Source organism: Mercenaria mercenaria, chromosome 2 (genome assembly GCF_021730395.1).
Source record: "Mercenaria mercenaria strain notata chromosome 2, MADL_Memer_1, whole genome shotgun sequence".
Lineage (NCBI taxonomy): Eukaryota > Metazoa > Mollusca > Bivalvia > Venerida > Veneridae > Mercenaria > Mercenaria mercenaria.
The window spans coordinates 39168014-39187449 of NC_069362.1; the positions used below are offsets into that span (position 1 = coordinate 39168014).

The window sequence follows — 19436 nt, forward strand, 5'->3', positions numbered from 1 at the left end:
TTGACCCAAGTTTGATGAAAATCCTTCAAGGGGTTTAGGAGATACAGAGTGGACACAAATGGAAGGCTCAAACCTTCGACCCTTAGTTGTGACCTTGACCTTGAGCTGGCATGGTTGACTCATAATTTCTGCACATCGTTCTGATGAGGTAATCATTTTACCCAAGTTTTATAAAATTCCTTCAAGGGGTTTAGGAGATATAGAGCGGACACGAAATGGAGGGCTCAAACCTTTGACCCTAAGCTGTGACCTTGACCTTGAGCCGGCATGACTGACTCATGGGTTCTGCATATCGTCTAGATGAGGTGATCATTTGACCCAAGTTTGATAAAATTCCTTCAAGGGGTTTAGGAGATATAGAGCGGACAGAAAATGGAAGGCTCAAACCTTTGACCTTGAGTTGTGACCTTGACCTTGAGCCGACAAGGCTGACCCATGGGTTCTGCACATCGTCTTGATGAGGTGATCATTTGACCCAAGTTTCATGAAAATCCTTCAAGGAGTTTAGAAGATATAGAGCGGACACAAAATGGAAGGCTCAAAACCTTTGACCCTAAGTTGTGACCTTGACCTTGAGCCGGCATGGCTGACTCATGGGTTCTGCACATCGTCTTGATGAGGTGATCATTTGACACAAGTTTTATAAAATTCCTTCAAGGGGTTTATGAGATATAGAGCGGACACAAAATGGCAGGCTCAAACCTTTGACCTTGAGTTGTGACCTTGACCTTGAACCGACAAGGCTGACTCATGGGTTCTGCACATTGTCTTGATGAGGTGATCATTTGACCCAAGTTTCATGAAAATCCTTCAAGGGGTTTAGGAGATATGGACCGGACACGATTTTGTTACGGACGGAAGGACGGACGGACGGAAAGACGGAAGGACGGAAGGACGGACGGACGCAGACCATTCCTATAATCCCTCCGCCACGGCGGGGGATTAAAAAATGATAATACACTAGTGTAATAAAGCTTTGACGTCGACGTCATTTACCGTATAGGAGACGTTGGTTAAATTGGCTTGTTTATATAGTAAAAGAAAGTTGAATTTTTGATGTTTCGGCAGGAATAGCTAACATGTGATAAAAAGAATATTACATTTGTGACTTTCCACATTTAATTTATTAAACTCGTTGAATAAAATTGATAAAATGCTCGGCAGAGCCTCATTTTATTCAACTCGTTTAATATGAACTAAGGCAAAGCCTCAAAGCGAGCTCAAAGAAATCGGATTTATCTAAAAATATTATGCATCATTTATTTGTCACAAAGAAACTATTCACTAGTCACAAGAATTCAGGAGAACCTATTCACTTGAATAAGTCTACATTTAGTGTCACCATGCCTATAACAGTGAATATCATACGTTGCAAAATTTATGGGAGCCGGTGTCACGGTGACGTCATTACCGCCGCGTTCCCGTTTCTTTCTGCTTATTAATGACATTTTTTCCATTTTCTGGCCGATGCTTGATCTTTTAAATGCAAATAATTTTTTTTCAAACAACTGGAAATCATTCTTTCATTATTGTTGAGTGATGAATAATTTTTAGCAATTGAATGAAGTTCTGTATTCACTCCGGAAAGAAGTACTTCCTGTGAGCACCAGTCCGCTAGGGTGCGCTTTTTTAAAACTTCCGACGAAACTTTTGAAATCCATCACCAAGTGTGAAAGTATACTTGCGTTACCGTAAAGCTCGATTCTCGAGCAGGCCCTTCGGGCCTGCTCTTCGAGCTCGCTAATAAATTCAATATGAAAAGACACTCATGTAATATCCTCTATATATTGACTGATAGACACATGTGAAATAATATGGGAAGTGAGGTTACGTCGTTTGACGTCGTATTTAAAGTAAATGACGTCACGTCATTAAGACAAAGCAAGTACATGTATTGTGAAATGGATGTTACATAGCTGTATTAATGACTTTTCATATTTTGATAAAGGGCAGGTGGTCGAAAATTCAATAACGTATTATTATATCTACTTCCCTGTGGAAGATGTTTGAACGAATAACACGTTATAGTTCTTGATTAATTACGTACACAAGCTTGATAATTTTAAAACCTAATGATATTTCTACTGAACGAGCCGACTTGTTTCTTACAAGTAAATGACTCATTTTTTTACAGTTTTATCTACTGAACAAAAATATATATTTCACGGGTCGTGTCACATAGTGTAGGTGTCTACAGTAGTATACACTGATTTCAGACGATCATGTGCAAAGGATGTCAGACAATGATATTAAACCAAAATAGATGAAATTATCAAATTACTTTGAGAAAAATGGAGGCATTTCATTACATGCTAAGAGAAATAAATATCCAAAGACAGCTTTAATCTCTTGCACATTGTTTTACCTCCAGGTATGGGAAAGACATATATAATTACAATTTATTTATTCGAAGATAGTCTTTAAAGATTAGTATCCAGCCTATTAATTATAATTGCTTTTCGCATGACGCTAGTGGGTTTACTGACTGACATGGAATATAACCAGAGCAAAATTTGGTGCCCTGTAATTCTCAATATTACAGAGACTCTGGAATCCATTCTTTAGGAACGAATAAATCGGTGAAATCGACTTTTCTACTTTTAAAGATTTTATGATGATCCAGTTTAGATATATTGACGCGGTAATTCGACGGGTGCTATATTTTTCATCGTTTTCCACCGGAGAAAGACTCTAGGCACACCTTTACCAAACAACAGAATGTAAAGTTTTCTTTTAATTGTTTTTTTCTTCTTTGAAAACGGTTCTAAAACACGACTTGAGCCCAAGTGATGAATTTTGAAACAAAAGAATGAAGTTTAGCGATCTTCAGATTCCCTCGGACTTTGAGAGGCATCACACTCCATGTCCAACTAAGTAGAATGTTAGCCTCATCGGAAATAAAAAGAACTTTTCCAAATCCAAATGTATACTTTCTAACTCGCTTTGCGCTTGTTGATTTGAATAGTGCTGAGCTGACGAACCTTGTGTTTTTTTTTTTGTAATTTTCATTCTAAACTTTAGAAAATAAAACTGTTTGTGGCAACGTTAAATGTCGCAACGCCGCTAAATGTCGCAACCACCGTTAAATGTCGCAAGGTTGACGTTAAATGTCGCAACCACCGCCAAATGTCGCAAATTCGTCTGCCGCTAAATGTCGCACCCTTAACGTTAAATGTCGCAAAAATTTGCCCACCGTTATATGTCGCAACACCAACGCTAAATGTCGCAATTCCTATTTGACACTATGACTATCAATTCCTTGTGTATATTTACTTTTTTGAGGGAAGAAAAATTAGCAGGTTTATGTTATACAAATAATTATCTTAATGATAAAAGCTGTTACGTATAGCAACAAGAGGGCCTTGTTGGCCCTAGATCGCTCACCTGAGTTCCACACCTTGCTTGAACAGTCGCGCCAGAAAAATATTTGTGAAATTATTTTGTAATAGGGCCAGTATTTTAGGACAGAAATATTCTGAGGTTTCTTCTAACTAAATACGATTTGGTAATAGTGTTGTATGTTTGTGGGGGTTGGGTATGGGTGGGGAACGGTGTGAATACTGTGACGACACAGAAATCTAAGACACAAACACACAGCACCAAGACAATTAATAGAAAATATAAATATTTACATGTTTGAAGGGGTGGGGGTGGGGAGAGGGGGATATGTGTGGGTAGGCGGAAAAGTAGGATAATGAGGGGAATGAGACTAAACCAAACAATTTTAAGAGACTAAAAGTAAAATAATATCAAAATTCCCGCTTTACCAGAAAGAATGTACAGAGGGCCACATAGGATCTTTTTCCGCCATTGAAGCTTGATAGTCACCTTATGGCTTTAAATGTAAACCTCCAAACAAAGAAATAGAACCCATGGCTGATTAATAGAAAATCTTCGTTTTCTACAGCTGGTACAAAACACGTGTCGCGTAGTTGCACATCCTGTTGTGTAACAGGCCTGGATTGTTGCCCAAGCCGATTCCTCCACCCCAGACCCCACCTTTGTTGGCTTACTAGTGATTTATACTCATCAAAGTTGCACCCAACTATTTTGGAAATAATATTTTCTCAAAATATAGACCCAAAACGCCCCAGAGGCGAACATTTTATACTTATATTTCAAAATTCCCCAGGGGGAAGAACCCTTGACCCCTTAAAATGGGGTGAGTACCCCTCCAGTACCTTAAAATTAAGAAAAAAATGCACCAGAGGCAACCAGTTTATACCTGTTTTTCAAACTTTCCCGGGGAGAGACCCTGAGCCCTCGAAAATGACAGGGATAACCCCTCCCATACACCGAAATTTTGAACAAAAAATGCAATAAAAGTCCAGCATTCCACACTTGTATTTCAAAATTGTCCACGGGAAAAGACCCTAACCACCTAAAACAAGGGGAGTGCCCGTCTAGTACGTACCTAAAAAATAGACAAAAATGCATCACAGGCCAACATTTCATACCTGTATATAAAAATCTTTCCCACAAATACGGACAGAGGAACCCCGTACCTACCGCACGTCGCCGGTGACGCTTTAGTTTAAAACTGGTGCCCCCCACCCACCTCCCATCCTCCATCAACAATTTCTGGCCCCCGGCCTGTTGTGTAACGAAATTCAGGTCGACTAAAGACATGCGATACAACGCGCGACAATACGGAGCCCGAGCTTAATGTCTCATGAGCTAAACAGGACTCCACAGAATTACATAGTTCAGACCTGAAGTAAATCTAGTACTGTGGCGAGTACCACGTTAGTGCTCAAACCTTTACATATGAAATATAACGTATGTATGGTGCGGTACCACTGAAAAGCAAACGTGCAGATTAGAGTGGAAGGTCAATTCAGCCCTTCCCAAATCAAGCATGCATTACCCAGTCTTATCTCTAAGTTTTAAAGACTGTTTAACTTACCTTATTTTGCTGTGCGACATTTAGCGTTGGTGTTGCGACATATAACGGTGGGCAAATTTTTGCGACATTTAACGTTAAAGGTGCGACATTTAGCGGCAGACGATTTTGCGAAATTTAGCGTGGTTGCGACATTTAACGTCAACCTTGCGACATTTAATGGTGACTGCGACATTTAGCGGCGTTGCGACATTTAACGTTGCCACACTGTTAAAAGGTTTGAAAGAAACATCTAAAAAATATGACATCATCATTTTTTTTCAATTGACTGACTTCATACAAAAACATTTCAGCTTTAAACTGGATTTTATGCCTATACTAGTTTCTGCTTTCAAGTTGCATAAACTTCTCAAATTCAGAAATAAAATACTTTGTTAGCATACCTATGAATGCTAAACATTTGAATTTAGGTGTACTTATCACAATCGCAGTTGATGCATTTACACAAAACAGTATGGATTTTAAAAAGTTTTGAATGGAATGACTAGTGAAACGTGAGTATAAAATTTCGAATATTTGATTTAAATGAGACTTTAAAATATAGATGTTATAAGAGTAATGAATGGCGAAAAACGTATTTCTTTAAGATTACTAAACTGTTCTATATGTTTTGGATATTTTTTGAATGGAATTACGTTCCACGGAATGTAAATATTTCATGTACAAAACACAATAAGTTTCTTGTTCAAAATACTCATTGTAAAATTATGGTGACTGTCATATTTCTGGGAATCTATCGCGATACTTCAAAAAATTATCTTGATAAAGCGCAATAATATTCTTAATAGTCGAAAGGTTTCCTGAAAATATTATTGCGATAATTTACATTATTATCTCGATACCTTTTGTGTAAGTGCCCACAGCTGCCATGTATTAGCTAGCTGGCTATCTCGATACTTTCAGAAACTATCTTGATATTTCGAAGTTTTCTGAAAAGTTTATCTCAACAGCCTAATGGTTTCCTGGCACAAAAAGCATATCTAGGAAAAATAATTTATTGCGATAATGTTTTCAGAAAAATGCACAACTTTGCTGGACAGTTTAAAATGTTATCGTGATAGCTACCCAGCATCTCGTGCGAAATTTTGCGCTGAAACTTTTTCAGGAAATAGATAAAATATCTAGAATATCTTATTTAATGCTGAAATGTTTTCAGAAAAATGAACACATTTCCTGGAAAGTTTAAAATGCTATCGTGATAGCTACCTAGCCTTCTCGAGGCAGACATATGCCACCATATAAAATATGCCCTCAAAAATAAACAAAAACTTACTACAGCCCCTAAAAATCAATTCTCGTTGACAAAATGTCATTTCTAGCCATGACAGAGGAGTACAAAATACATCTATTTGTAAAATTACAGGAGCTGCATATTATACTTAAACAGAATATTCAATAAGAATGATTTACAGTTTAAAGTGTATATCAATCGTTGCTTTTTAGAATAAGCCTCACTGCGAATATTCAAAAATTTTAAAAGATTCCTTAGGCAATATGTCATTGCTATAAATTATTCATAAATATCAATAATAAAGTTAAACATCAGAAGCAGAATGAAAAACTTAGGTTCTAACTACTTTGCTGATTCTTGGTACAACAGAAAATAGGAAATACATCTAGTCAGGATAAACATATTTTCAAACGAAAAGGTAGCAACACAGAGTGATCTAATCCACTACACATGCCATGTTATCCATGTATTGTCGTTTCAACTTTTTTACCGGTTGCATACAATCAAAGTATATGTGATAGTGTTTAGGCTTGCGAACTTGTTCGCTAGACTATTATTGCCACAAATAGAAAGTCACAAAGACTGCTGAGACTAGCTGACAACACAAAATGCGCAGTTCAAATAGTTCCATGCTGTATATCAATTTTACCATGAATTTGTTTAAAGATTGTTAAACTTGCCTATTTCAATAAAGCTATTTTTTTCGATCATTTTATAATCATGTTTTCTTTTAAAGGATACATATTTGAAAGTAAAAACAGATCTTTATAAAGGCGTTGCTAATTACATATTCAAACTTACTACGTGTTTCACTCACTTTTGTACAGACTGTTACATTATGCATGCAAACAAGTTTATTTAGTCCGTTTTAAACACCGGGTTCTACCTGGCTGATACAGCGGTAGTAAAGCGGTTAAGCATGTTTAGAGAGTAGGCTGGGCTTATCTGACAGATGATGGGTGATAACATTGAAACTTTATCTCTAGTAAACAGAACCATGTGTGCTTTTGTATAAAGAGGAACACTAGATATTCAACCACAATTAAAAAGACAGTATCTGGCAGTGTATCTACAAATATTTTCCATTGTTGGAATATTAATAATTTATATGACTAGAGGAATTGTATCAGTAACAGAGCAATCGTACACAGGAATAAGCATTTCATGCAATAAATATATATAATGCGGAAATAGTTTAGCTTACTTACATAATTCTTTGAAACATATTCCATAGAATTGTTGAATCTCTCAGAATTATAGCAATGTCAGTATGTATATTACATAATGAATGTAAAGATTAAACATCAAATTTCACAAATTGTTAAGTAGTCTTGTAAACTGTGTATTTTAGTTTGAAAATTTGTTTTTACATTTACATCTCCTGGAAATTCATTGTTGAAACTACTGGCCCTGTTATCCATATTTTATATACATGTTAACACTAACAAACTGGACTAAAATATACACCTGGTGACTAAATATCCTGGCAATGTTTACGTTCAGCAGAATACCCCATTTTATAATGTCGGTACATCAGAGTTGATTACTCTGACCAGAATTACTAATTTCAATACATCAAAAATACTGACCTGGTCATAAGAGCAATATATTTTTTACTGTTGCAGTTCCAAACTATATAGTTACTATTCATTTGTTTGAAGAAGGTCAATATGGAAGCTAGTCAAATAACCTACTAGCCTAACATTTTTGTACAGTGGGTCAACCCAATGTTTTGGGAACTAGATATAAATCACTTCTATCTAAAGCTTTCAAGTGGTTTACACAAATATGTTTAGCTAATTAACTGTAACGTGTGCAATGCAAAGATGCAGGGAATCGAAGCTAAGGGATTTCTCTTGATAATTGAATGGAACAAATGTAGAACATGTGAACAATTCATCATTGTGATATCTAACCAAAGAGGTAAAAAAACTTCTTTGAACTAACACAGAAGTACTGCGCTCAACTATCATATACGGAGTAAATCTAGATTGTTTTTAGAAAAAGCAGAAGATTTTATTTCTTTTTTTTTCATCTAAATGCTGGATGGAGTTTTTTTTATCTCCCGTCATCTGTCAGATCAAGATATTACTCATGTAAACTTCCCTATTCTGTTACTGGCTGCAAGGGAGGTCATAACCTTAATGCGGGCTGGCTTTAGCAAGTAGAGGTAAATTTGAATTTTCTAGCAGACAAACAACAGAACATTTTTTTCAGAAGAGCAGTAATTACTTGATAAATTTCATCAAAATCTTACACACTAAATTCAGTCATACTAGAGAAACATATGTTCCAAATTAAAAAAGAAAGTTCAATAAAAGTAGAGATATTTAGATTTCTGTTGTTCACAGCACTTTGTCAAACTGACATGGTCTAAGCCTGTCTGCCTTTTATACTTTTACCTTGGTAAGCAGAAATAGTGCGTCAAGTTCTTACACAAACTAACGCACTTAAAATCTTGCAGTTAGACTCTTATCAACAACTTTATACCTATATAGCTTTTTACGAATCTAAGTTTTTTCAGCCTGATTAATGTTTATACATAATTTTGGGGATGGTATATCGAAGTTTAGATGTTGTGTTTGTTACTTATATATTTTCTCTGATATTATAAATGTCCCTAAACTTGTTCTTTTTTAAAAGTAAAATATCATTATAAAAATCGCGAGTAAAAGCAGTGAGCTTCTTTCATACATATATTAACGTTGATTTAATCTACCAAATCGATGTCAAAATGTGCAATACCGTTATCAAAATTCAATAGTAGAATAGAGAAAAGTAGGAACTTCACAGGTCGCTCAACACGACAAAAACGAAAATGTTGCAGGCTCGGTTTGATTGAGCCTGTTCATGGACGGTAGTGGAAATACATGCCACCGTCCACGCCCTCTAGCCCCGGGTTGAGCAGAACTCAACATTTACACATGCTAAAAGTACAAAAAGCAATTTAGAGACATCCGCAGATGTATTCAAACGGCGGTGAACATGGAACTTTCAATGATAAACGTGTTGATGCGTGTAATTCCATGAAGAGCGGCGTTTGGTCCCCAGATAAAATAAAGGGTTTGCACTAAACGAGAAAACAATGGGCAGAACTAAACAAACTGGAATTTAGGAAGAGGGTCTGAGGTTATGGAGCCTGCGTATCACAGGAAGTCAATAGTTTATGCATAAACGGAGACTTAATTTGGCAACGTAGGGTAATTTTTGTCATATTCTTTACTTTTTCCTTCTTAGTTCTTCTGTTTCTAGTTATTGTTCTTTATAATACCTCATTTCTGTTAGCAATGTTCCTAACCAGTAGGAAGTCGTGTATTGCTTTGCAATACTTCTCTCGTTTGTACCCCTTACAACTTACACATTGTAAGCAATTTCATTGTTCTTTGGACAGTTTCCTAAACATGTGATTGCTTCTCGGTATATTAACAGGATCTTTTTTTTCTACAAAAAGTACTTATTTATATGCAAGTCTATATTAAAGACAATGTCTCAACTTGGTTTTAAGAGTTGACTTTGGAACAATGGTGGGGGCCAAGTATAAGGATACAAACGCAGCATAAAGGTTTAAATTTACTTTTAGTAATACACAAATCGAAGTACTGAAAGTACAGGAAGGCTTAGGTTTAGCTTTACTTAGATTACAAGACGGTGCCCGATTGTGTTCCTTTCGTTGTTCATTTTGTCTTTGTCGTCTATAAGTTTTACTTCATCTATATTTTGTCAGATTCCCAAGTGAGAGTTACGTTCTGTTTGTCTCACTAACTGTGTTATCCCCTATGCAGCAAACACTATTTATATTCTGTAATATCCTAACAATACCTTTCTCAAGTTAATTAAGATGATTACTCTCAACAGTACCATATGCTCGCCTTAGTTTGATACTGAAAGCCCATGATATTTCAGATTTTGCAAACAGTTTTCCCACAGTGTATTGTGGTAGATAGCCCTTTTGTACTTTCAGTACTTTGATTATATTCCGTAAGCATATGATGTATTTACCTATTGTGGAAGTCTTGTGATACATAGATTTTTGTTATATTTTGTGACATGCTCCATGTAACGCCTTAACCTTACTATGACAGCCAATATTTTTGTTTGAATGCAATGGTAAAATGTTCTTACATGCAGTGGAGAAGCGAAAGTATATTCAATACAATTTTCATTGGGTGTATTGTTAGACGAAGTTATTTATGAAAGAGCAAGAACTGTCTAAAACAGATATATTCGATTATGTGAAACATTTCTATGAAAGCTTTATCATTTTTCTAAGTTGAAAAATGTGCATAAATTTGTAAACTGTGACAAAATATTTGAGGTCATCTCTTAACCCTAAAGATGTGTGTGGAGTTTGAAAACAATAAGTCTAGTCCCGCAAGAAAGGGACATGATTTTGATAAAATTAAACCTAGAGTTATGTAACATGCCCTGTTAGGTTACTACATGACACCTGCTTACAGACAAAACTCGACTTGTGTGAAATTCGCAGTAATTACTTAGACACCTTATATGCAGAGCTTTTATGATACAGACGCCAACGCGACTGACACTATCACCGATGAAAGGGTACAAAACTTTACAAAAGTCAAGCTAAAAATCCGTAATTCTGGATCACCTTTTCTTGTTCTTTCTTTAGCGCTTTTCAAAGTGAAAGAGTCCTGGTTTCAATTCTATTCGGTCAACGACATTAAAGCTGAAATAGTTTAGAATTATATATTTCGATCTCTTCAGATCGTTCAACACGACATTTATGTTATGTAAGTTTACTGTTTAATTTTTCAGCGTGAACATTTCGGGTTGGATGGTTCCAATACTCCGCTTTAATAGCTTTGGGTATGGTTAAATCACCCCAGGATATGTTGACTGCATTTAAATTTTGTATTTTGGCAGTTTCTGTGATATACGGGCTCCATAACCTCAGATCCCCTATCTAAATTCCAGTTTGTTTAGTTCTGCTCATTGTTTTCTCGTTTAGGACAAAGCTATTATTTTAACTGGGGGCCATATGCCGCTTTTCATGGAATTGCACTCTGTGTATCATTGAAGCTTCCTTGTATGAATACAACTGCGGATGTCTCTAAATTATATCCTGGTACTTATAACATGTGTAAATGCTGAGTGGGAGTATGAAACAACTGAATTATGGTAGATAGGTTTTAATGACATGGCCCAGTTCTGCATGTGGACATATATCAACAAAGAAGATAAACCCTTAATCTCATCGTTTAGTTCAGCAGCAAAAGGCTGTAAAGCAGAATGTACTATGTTCGACTTCATAACGAGGAAAGTGTTTTCTGTCACGAATCGTAATAAAATCTGTAAGAATCTCCTTTGGTGTCATAGAAAGCAACCTAACAAAATTACCAGCAGACTCTGTTTGACTGAGTTTTCATGAGAGGTATTGAAATGTGCAACATCCCTTATGCGCCCTTAGCTCCGGCTTGAGCGGTTCATACTGAATGGGCTCGATGATCCCAAAGAACCAGAAAATACAGTAACATTGTCTTCTTCTAAAGTAGACTTTATGACTGAAATCACTTGTCCGTGATCCCGGACATAATTTTCGAGAAGGGGCAAGAAAGATTGATATAATACATGTTATTTTATGCTACATGTTTATGTTCTAAGGTGGCTAAGTACTAATGTACCAAAATTGTAATCACTAAAATGGCTAATAATAGGCCCTCGAACCATCTTTTCTATATGAAAGCCTTTTAAGTTAAATGCTTTCAAGTTCCTATCAACTTACCTCTTTATGTTCAAATATGGAAAACAATATGTAACCCGAGACAAAAGTACATATTTTATAATAGAGTGACCTTACTTATCTTGCATTAAACAGTAACCAGATGCAAATTTTAAGTAACATTATTTTTGTGATATGGATGACTTTCAAAATAATAGAGAAAAAGTTTGACATCGGGGTTGAAAATTCAAACATATTTTTTTTGTGTTAGTCACCTATTTATAGGATAGCAACTAATTCAAATTACAAAATTGTTGATAAAGACCAACCAGAAAATATTTCAACCTTGAGTTCGAAACTGCAGCGAATTTCCAGTAAGATGGATGATATATGCTTTAGTGTTTTATGACAAAAAATATGTATAACAATATTTTATTCTACATATATGATTAGTAACAGGTGTGTTTCGTTTGAGGCATATTTATTGAAATGTTCGTGGACAGTAATTTTTAAAATCACACATTTGCACAAATTTTACAAAAAAAAATAAAGAAAAAAAAAAATTACATGACAAAGTATTTGCTGCATGGAAAATAATAAGCATATTATCATAAAACCTACTTTGTTTCCACTCTCTTACGTTTATAAACCACATGCATAATTTCAAGAATGTCCAGTTGTCTTAAGCACTTCAGAAGCTATAAAATTGTTGTTTCAACTTTTTAATCCCCCGCCACAAGTGGTGGGAGTTATAGGAATGGTCTCCGTCCGTAACACTTTCGTGTCCGCTCCATATCTCCTAAACCCCTTGAAGGATTTTCATGAAACTTGGGTCAAATGATCACCTCATCAAGACGATGTGCAGAACCCATAAGTCAGCCTTGTCGGCTCAAGGTCAAGGTTACAACTCAAGGTCAAAAGTTTGAGCCTTCCATTTTGTGTCCGCTCTATATCTCCTAAACCCCTTGAAGAAATTTAATAAAACTTGGGGGTCAAATGATCACCTCATCAAGACAATGTGCAGAAACCATGAGTCAGCCATGCCGGCTCAAGGTCAGGTTCACAACTTGGGGTGAAAGGTTTGAGCCTTCCATTTTGTGTCCGCTTTATATCTCCTAAACCCCTGGAAGGATTTTCATCAAACTTGGGTCAAATGATTACCTCATCAAGATGATGTGCAGAACTTATGAGTCAGCCATGCCGGCTCAAAGTCAATGTCACAACTGAAGGTCAAAGGTTTTAGCCTTTCATTTCGTGTCCGCTCTATATCTCCTAAACCCCTTGAAGAAATTTTATAAAACTTTGATCAAATGATCACCTCATCAAAACGATGTGCAGAACTTATGAGTCAGCCATACCGGCTCAAGGTCAAGGTCACAACTTAGGATGAATGGTTTGAGCCTTCCATTTTGTGTCCACTCTGTATCTCCAAAACCCCTTGAAGGATGTTCATCAAACTTGGGTCATCAAGAACTCATGAGTCAGCCATGTCAACTCAAGGTAAAGGTCACAACTGAAGGTCAAAGGTTTGAGCTCTGTATCTCCTAAACCCCTTGAAGGATTTTCATGAAACTTGGGTCAAATGATCACCTCATCAAGACGTTGTGCAGAATTCATGAGTCAGCAATGTCAGTTCAAGGTCAAGGTCACAGCTATAGGTCAAAGGTTTACCCTTGCACTATCCATAGCAGTAGCGGGGGTTTTAGCTATCTTTCAGACTGCCTTGTTACCTGGAATATTGCCCCCACCCACCTCGGGAAAGATGCAAACAGAATTTTTAAATCGTCCAGTGCTTCCAGTTTAACCCTTACGGAAATATTATAGTTTGCCGCGAACATTTATTGCGATCATGACGCGAATATCAGGCGAACATGCCACGAACACTTTTGATACAATTGATGCAATGTTCGCGGGATGTTCATTTGGTGTTCACTTTTCACATGTAAATTAACTTCCCGCGAACAAGTAGCTGTGAGCTTATCGCGAACAAGTTGCTGCGATCATCCCGCGAACTAGTTGCTGTGATCATCCCGCAAACTAGTTGCTGCGAATTTGCCGCGAACTAGCTGAAAACCATGACTAACAAGCAAAACCTGCCTCGAAATTGCCCACGAAATAGCATGCACAGAAAAAGTGCAAAAACAAATAAATTAATAGGAATCAAAGATATAAATTTATTGAATAAATCCATTGAGGCTGTAACAAATTCAAATTGTCAATGTCTGAACTTATTCAAATCATGATACTTGGTATATCTTGAATTTTAATGATAAAATATGTATGAATTTTAACTGTTAGTTGTAATTTAAATAGCAGTGTCTCTGAGAATGTATTCATTTCATCCAAATATTTTCTTCACACTGCTTATAAGTCATATGTATGACTACAAATATGTCATAGTTTTACTTTTACATCTTAATTATCAAACTTATGAAGCTAAAATTGTCATTTTTATATTTCCTTTTAGATAATCTGATTCAGCTCTGCAAAAGTTTAAGCACCTATTTCATTTTCAAAATTCCTCATATTTATTCTGACATATGAGTATAGATATTAATCATAAATTTTCTGACTTACCACAAATAAGAATATATTCTTATCGTCCTTTAATAATTACCATTCACATTTGAAAAATATCTGTAATGCATACGGATTTCCCTCTAAACATGTCCAAAATATCTGGTTGCAATTAACTTATCAAACTCATACTGAGACCTTACAGATAATGTTACAAATTAATTGATCTACAATTACCTGCTCTTATCAAAGCTCTTCATGAACAGTTTACCAGAAGATAACAATCTTCTAAGTTCTTCTCGCGATCATGCCGCGATCATTGGTCTTCCTGCGGATATCCCGCGAACTAGTATCAAATCAATTACGGCTTAATCGCGGCTAGCAGCGAATATCCCGCGAATACTTCCTGCGAATAGGTATGTTCGCGGCATGTTCGCATCTTTTTGTCCATTTCGTAAGGGTACGCTAAATTTTTAAGTAATACCTTAATTTTGTTTACACATTGCTTATAATATAGAAATGCCAACACATATTACAGTAATGCCATGAGAATTGATGAATGTCAAAAAGAGTACACCGGGGATATCACTTTTTGTTTGTCAATGTTTTACAGTCCTGTATTTATGAAGCTAACAGCTGCTTTCGTTTCCTATGAAACTCTTTTTCCAAGAAAATATGTAAACCCCCTCCCCACAAAAGAAAACAACATTTTATTTACAGAATTAAAAATATGATACTTAACAATTGAAAATGTGCACAGGGGGCATTTTAGGGTCTATAGATATGCGCCAAGTTTCTGAGAAAGTGAATATATTAACCAAAATAGAACTAAGCTCTGTCTTCAAAACTGAAAGGTTGAAGGGCATAGAAAAATAAAAAGTAATATAGTTATGAAATTATAGTGTTGTGTTCAACATTTAAATTTAGAATTGAATTCGCGATTTTTTCGTGAAGTGGGTTCCATAACATTATGTGAAATATTTTTTTTTAATTTTAAATACGATGCAATTTACGAAGAAAAGGATATTGTGTAAAAAATAGTTTAAGGTACAACAAAAAAAGCGATAACTAGAACTTAATTTGAAAAAACACCCCAACAAATATCACACTTTTTTGTGCGCACAGGGGACAAATTCAGCTATGTGAAAAAAATATATGTATAAATCTGCTTGAGTCCGTTAGCTGAAAGTTCACATATTTATTGACAGCATTGACTTGGGTATGGATTTTCCAAGCACACTCTCTACACATGAACTGAATTAAAGTAAGTTGGTAGAAAAGAAAAAGAAAATCTTTATTTTGAAACAACCAGTATGTAAGAATGTTGTTGCACAAATCTAACATCATAAATATTGCAATACAGGAAGCTAATGTTGCTATATTCAATTGAATTTCAATTCGATTATTCTAAAGTTTTCAAATAGTTGAGCGTTTGTAATCACCCTTTCGTCGGTGTCGGCGTCGGCGCCGGCGCCGGCGCCGGCGTTACAAAACTTTTTCATGTAAGCAAGTGTCTCAACAATTGCTAGGCCAAATGCTTTCAAACTTCACACATATCTTTGGCATTATTAGATAAGCTCCCAGGACAAGTTACATAAGTCAATATTTTAGTTTTTCAAAATTAGTCTTTTTAATTTAGAATATTAGTTAAAAGTTTTGCATGTAAGCAGGTATCTTAAAATCTGCTAGGCAGAATGCTTTCAAAGCTCATACATGTCTTTAGCATTATGAATGACCTCACGGGGTAAGTTACATAATTCAGGGTTTTCTTTTGTCAAATTATGCCCATTTTTAACTTAAAGACATTTTGGTTTAAGTTTTGCAAGTAAGCAAGTTTCTCAAAAACCGCTCTCGAATGCTTTCAAACTTTACACATGACTTTGGCATCATGAGATGACATGATGAGGCAAGTTACATAACTCTTGCTTTGTTTTGTAAAATTATGCCCAACGTTACATAGCAATTTTGTGGCAGCTTTGCATGTAAGCATGTTTCTCAGGAATAACTTGACCAAATGCTTTCAGATACTCCTCACGTCTTTAGCATCACGGGATGACCTCACATGGCAAGTTTCATAATTCTGGTTTACATTTTAGCAAAATTACGCCCCTTTTCCAACTTAGAAAATTTTGCTAAAGCTTTTGTATGTAAGCTAGTATTAGATGGAAGGGCTTCAAATTTCTTGTTATAATGTACTGCCTGTTTCAGTATGCGACCACATTCTCCCAGATAACAAAGACTTGCAGACATTATTCCGAAAATAAAGCAGCTTCCGAAAGGTAAAAATAACATTTTTGATAGACATTTGAAAACAAAATACCGCCTGCGTTACGGGATAACATTTTCATGTAAAGTTTTCTCATTCAGTTGTCAAGATGCAATTAACTGCACTAAACGATGTAATTAACATTCAACTACATGTGCATTTATTGCTCTTTTGATTGAAAAAATGTAAGACAGCATGGAAGATATACCACAAAATGTTTAAGCCCTAAACACGATATATACATATACAGTCCAACTTGTTCAAGGGACCACGACCATTGAGATAAATTTTAAGTCGGGAAAAAAGAAATTATGCTGTATCAAAACCGTTTGTATTAAGAGGCCACTTTTTGTCCTTCCATTTGCTGGTCTCATAATGCAGGTTGCACTGTATATATAACGGCATAGTTAATTCTGTATGCACATTAAATGATCCACAATTTATCAAAAATATCCAGCAACTGTGTTTTTACTATAAGCCCACCCGTAAGAGCACAGGTATATATATTTTGAACTCTGTGTGAGCAAACATTTTCCGTAACAATTTGACAGGATAAAATATTTCCAGTTTCATTCACCAGATGATACTACTGATAAAACAAAACCGCAATCTAACAAATCTGTACTTATATTCCAGTAAGGGAAAATCAAACACTATGGCTGGCACTGCCGCAAGCATGCAAAGTGAAACCAAAGTCCGGAAGGTGAAGGCCCCTGACGGTGGAGGAGGCTGGATCGTTGTATTTGCTGTGCTCGCTTTTAATATCATTTTCGACGGATGCTGTTACTCATTTGGAATCCTCTATATAAAAATTCTAGAAGAGTTTAATGAAACAAAAAGTAATACAGCATGGACAGGTTCCTTATTTTTCTCTACGCCATTATTACTCGCACCAATAGCAGGGATAATAACAAGAAAAATCGGTTCTCGTTTGGCAACGATGTTGGGAGGACTGATTGCCACAGTTGGGTTTGCAATTGGATCACTATCTAATTCCCTAGCCATGCTTATGGTATTCTATGGATTAGTAGGTGGCATTGGCATGTCATTGCCTTACTTTAACTCCATCAAGATTGTGACAGATTATTTCGATAAAAGGCTCGCTCTTGCATCTGGAATTGCCGAGTGTGGTGCTGGACTCGGAACAATCATATTTGGTCCTTTAACAGAATACCTCGTTTCAACGTATGAATGGAGGGGTGCTCTCTTTATTATAAGTGGGATAGTTTCAAATATTATTGTCTGTGGTGCTTTGTTTTGTCCGGTAAAACGAAATAAAAACAAAACTTGCAATAAAAACTGTACTTCACATTATTTGCCATGTAGTTGCTGCTTCAAGTCACGATATTCAATGGATGTATCGGAACATTCAGTCTCGCATGTACCAGATGGTTGCGAAACCACACCAGAAACGGAAGTGCGATGTATATACGTATCTCAACTGAAAAACATACAATTTTTAATGTTTGCCATTTCAAATTTTGTCATGTACTTTTGGAACCACATTCCTTACATTTTCATAGTTTCAAACGCTGTTGACATTGGGATAAGTTTGCAAAAGGCGTCATACTTTTTATCAATTATTGGATTCGTCCATATGTTTGGTATTATTGGCTATGGCGTCCTTTGCAACCGGAAGTGCGTTAACCGTATGGTGGTTTATGGGATATCTAACGGTATGTGCGGTGTGTCTATTTTACTAGTTCCCGTATTTCAGGAATACGTTCCTTTTGCAATTTTGTCGGGGTGTTTTGGATTATTTTCAGCCGCCACGGAAGCATTGCTGTCATGTGTTTTGATTGATATTGTTGGGAAGAAAGCGTTTGACAATTTCTTTTGTGGGCTTATTCTCTTCACGGAAGGTGTCGCAGATCTGCTCGGGACACCATTTGCCGGTAGGTGTTTTAAGTAAAATCAAATTTTGATACACCTAAAGTTAGAAACATTTTTTTAAAAGGGCTTTACTTTTCATTGGATATCTAGATTTTACACTCATGTAGAAATTATCTATGTGTAGAGAAAGAAATATTGACCAAATTAATCAATCTTCTTCGGAATAATTATCTAACATTTGTATTTTCAAAAGTAGATTGTATTACACGCTCGAACTATTTCAACATTTACATATATAGCTTATATTTTCTAATATTATGTGTCTCAAAAATTAGCAGCATTTTAACAGTTATGGTCCAAAAACGCTATGGGTTCCAACTGAGAATGTTCACAGGGATGAAATTAATTTATGAAGATACTGTGCATACATGGAAATAATTAATATTATATATATATTTTTAGGTTTCTTAGTTGACAATACGAGATCATACGACACTACATTTTACGTGGCAGGAGGTTGTGTTACAGCGACTGGTTTTTTATACTTGATACTTTCTAGAAACAGGACAGAACATACCGATTGTGAAGTAACAGTCCAATCTTAGCATCGACCTTACAAGAGGCGGAACAGCGTCTAGAAACCGGACTGATTATACTTATTGTGAAGTAACAGTCCAGTCTTAGCATCGACCTTACAAGAGGCGGAACAGCGTCGTCTTTTGAAGTACTTTCTCTATTAATTTTCTGTATGTAAAATTGTATAGCGTGTATATTAGTCCATTATAGGTAAGAAAGACAATAAATTCACAGTTTGCAATTAATTACTAAGAAGTAAAATTAATAGACGTTCTTAATACATTTGTTGAATGTTTTGTTTTAGATAATGTATGATTAATAAACGAATTGATCGATATGTTGATATTGATTGTTCAGATAAGCCTTTTGATGAACAAGAAATAAGCAAAACAATATCTTCTTTGAATAGAAATAAATCTCAAGGGTA

General features: G+C 35.8%; 1 protein-coding gene across 2 annotated transcripts; it reads left to right on the forward strand.

Moving 5' to 3' along the window:
* Positions 1-5297: 5297 nt before the first annotated feature.
* On the forward strand, positions 5298-19436 carry LOC128554455 (monocarboxylate transporter 12-B-like). 2 transcript variants are annotated; one of them, XM_053535741.1, is made up of 4 exons: positions 5298-5397; positions 16543-16613; positions 17237-18495; positions 18896-19436. In XM_053535741.1, exons 3-4 carry the CDS (start codon positions 17256-17258, stop codon positions 19036-19038), a joined length of 1383 nt encoding a protein of 460 aa, XP_053391716.1. In that variant the 5' UTR covers positions 5298-5397; positions 16543-16613; positions 17237-17255; the 3' UTR covers positions 19039-19436. The 2 variants fall into 2 exon arrangements, with proteins under 2 accessions (XP_053391716.1, XP_053391712.1); XM_053535737.1 differs by lacking the exon at positions 16543-16613 and having other exon boundaries at positions 5330-5397.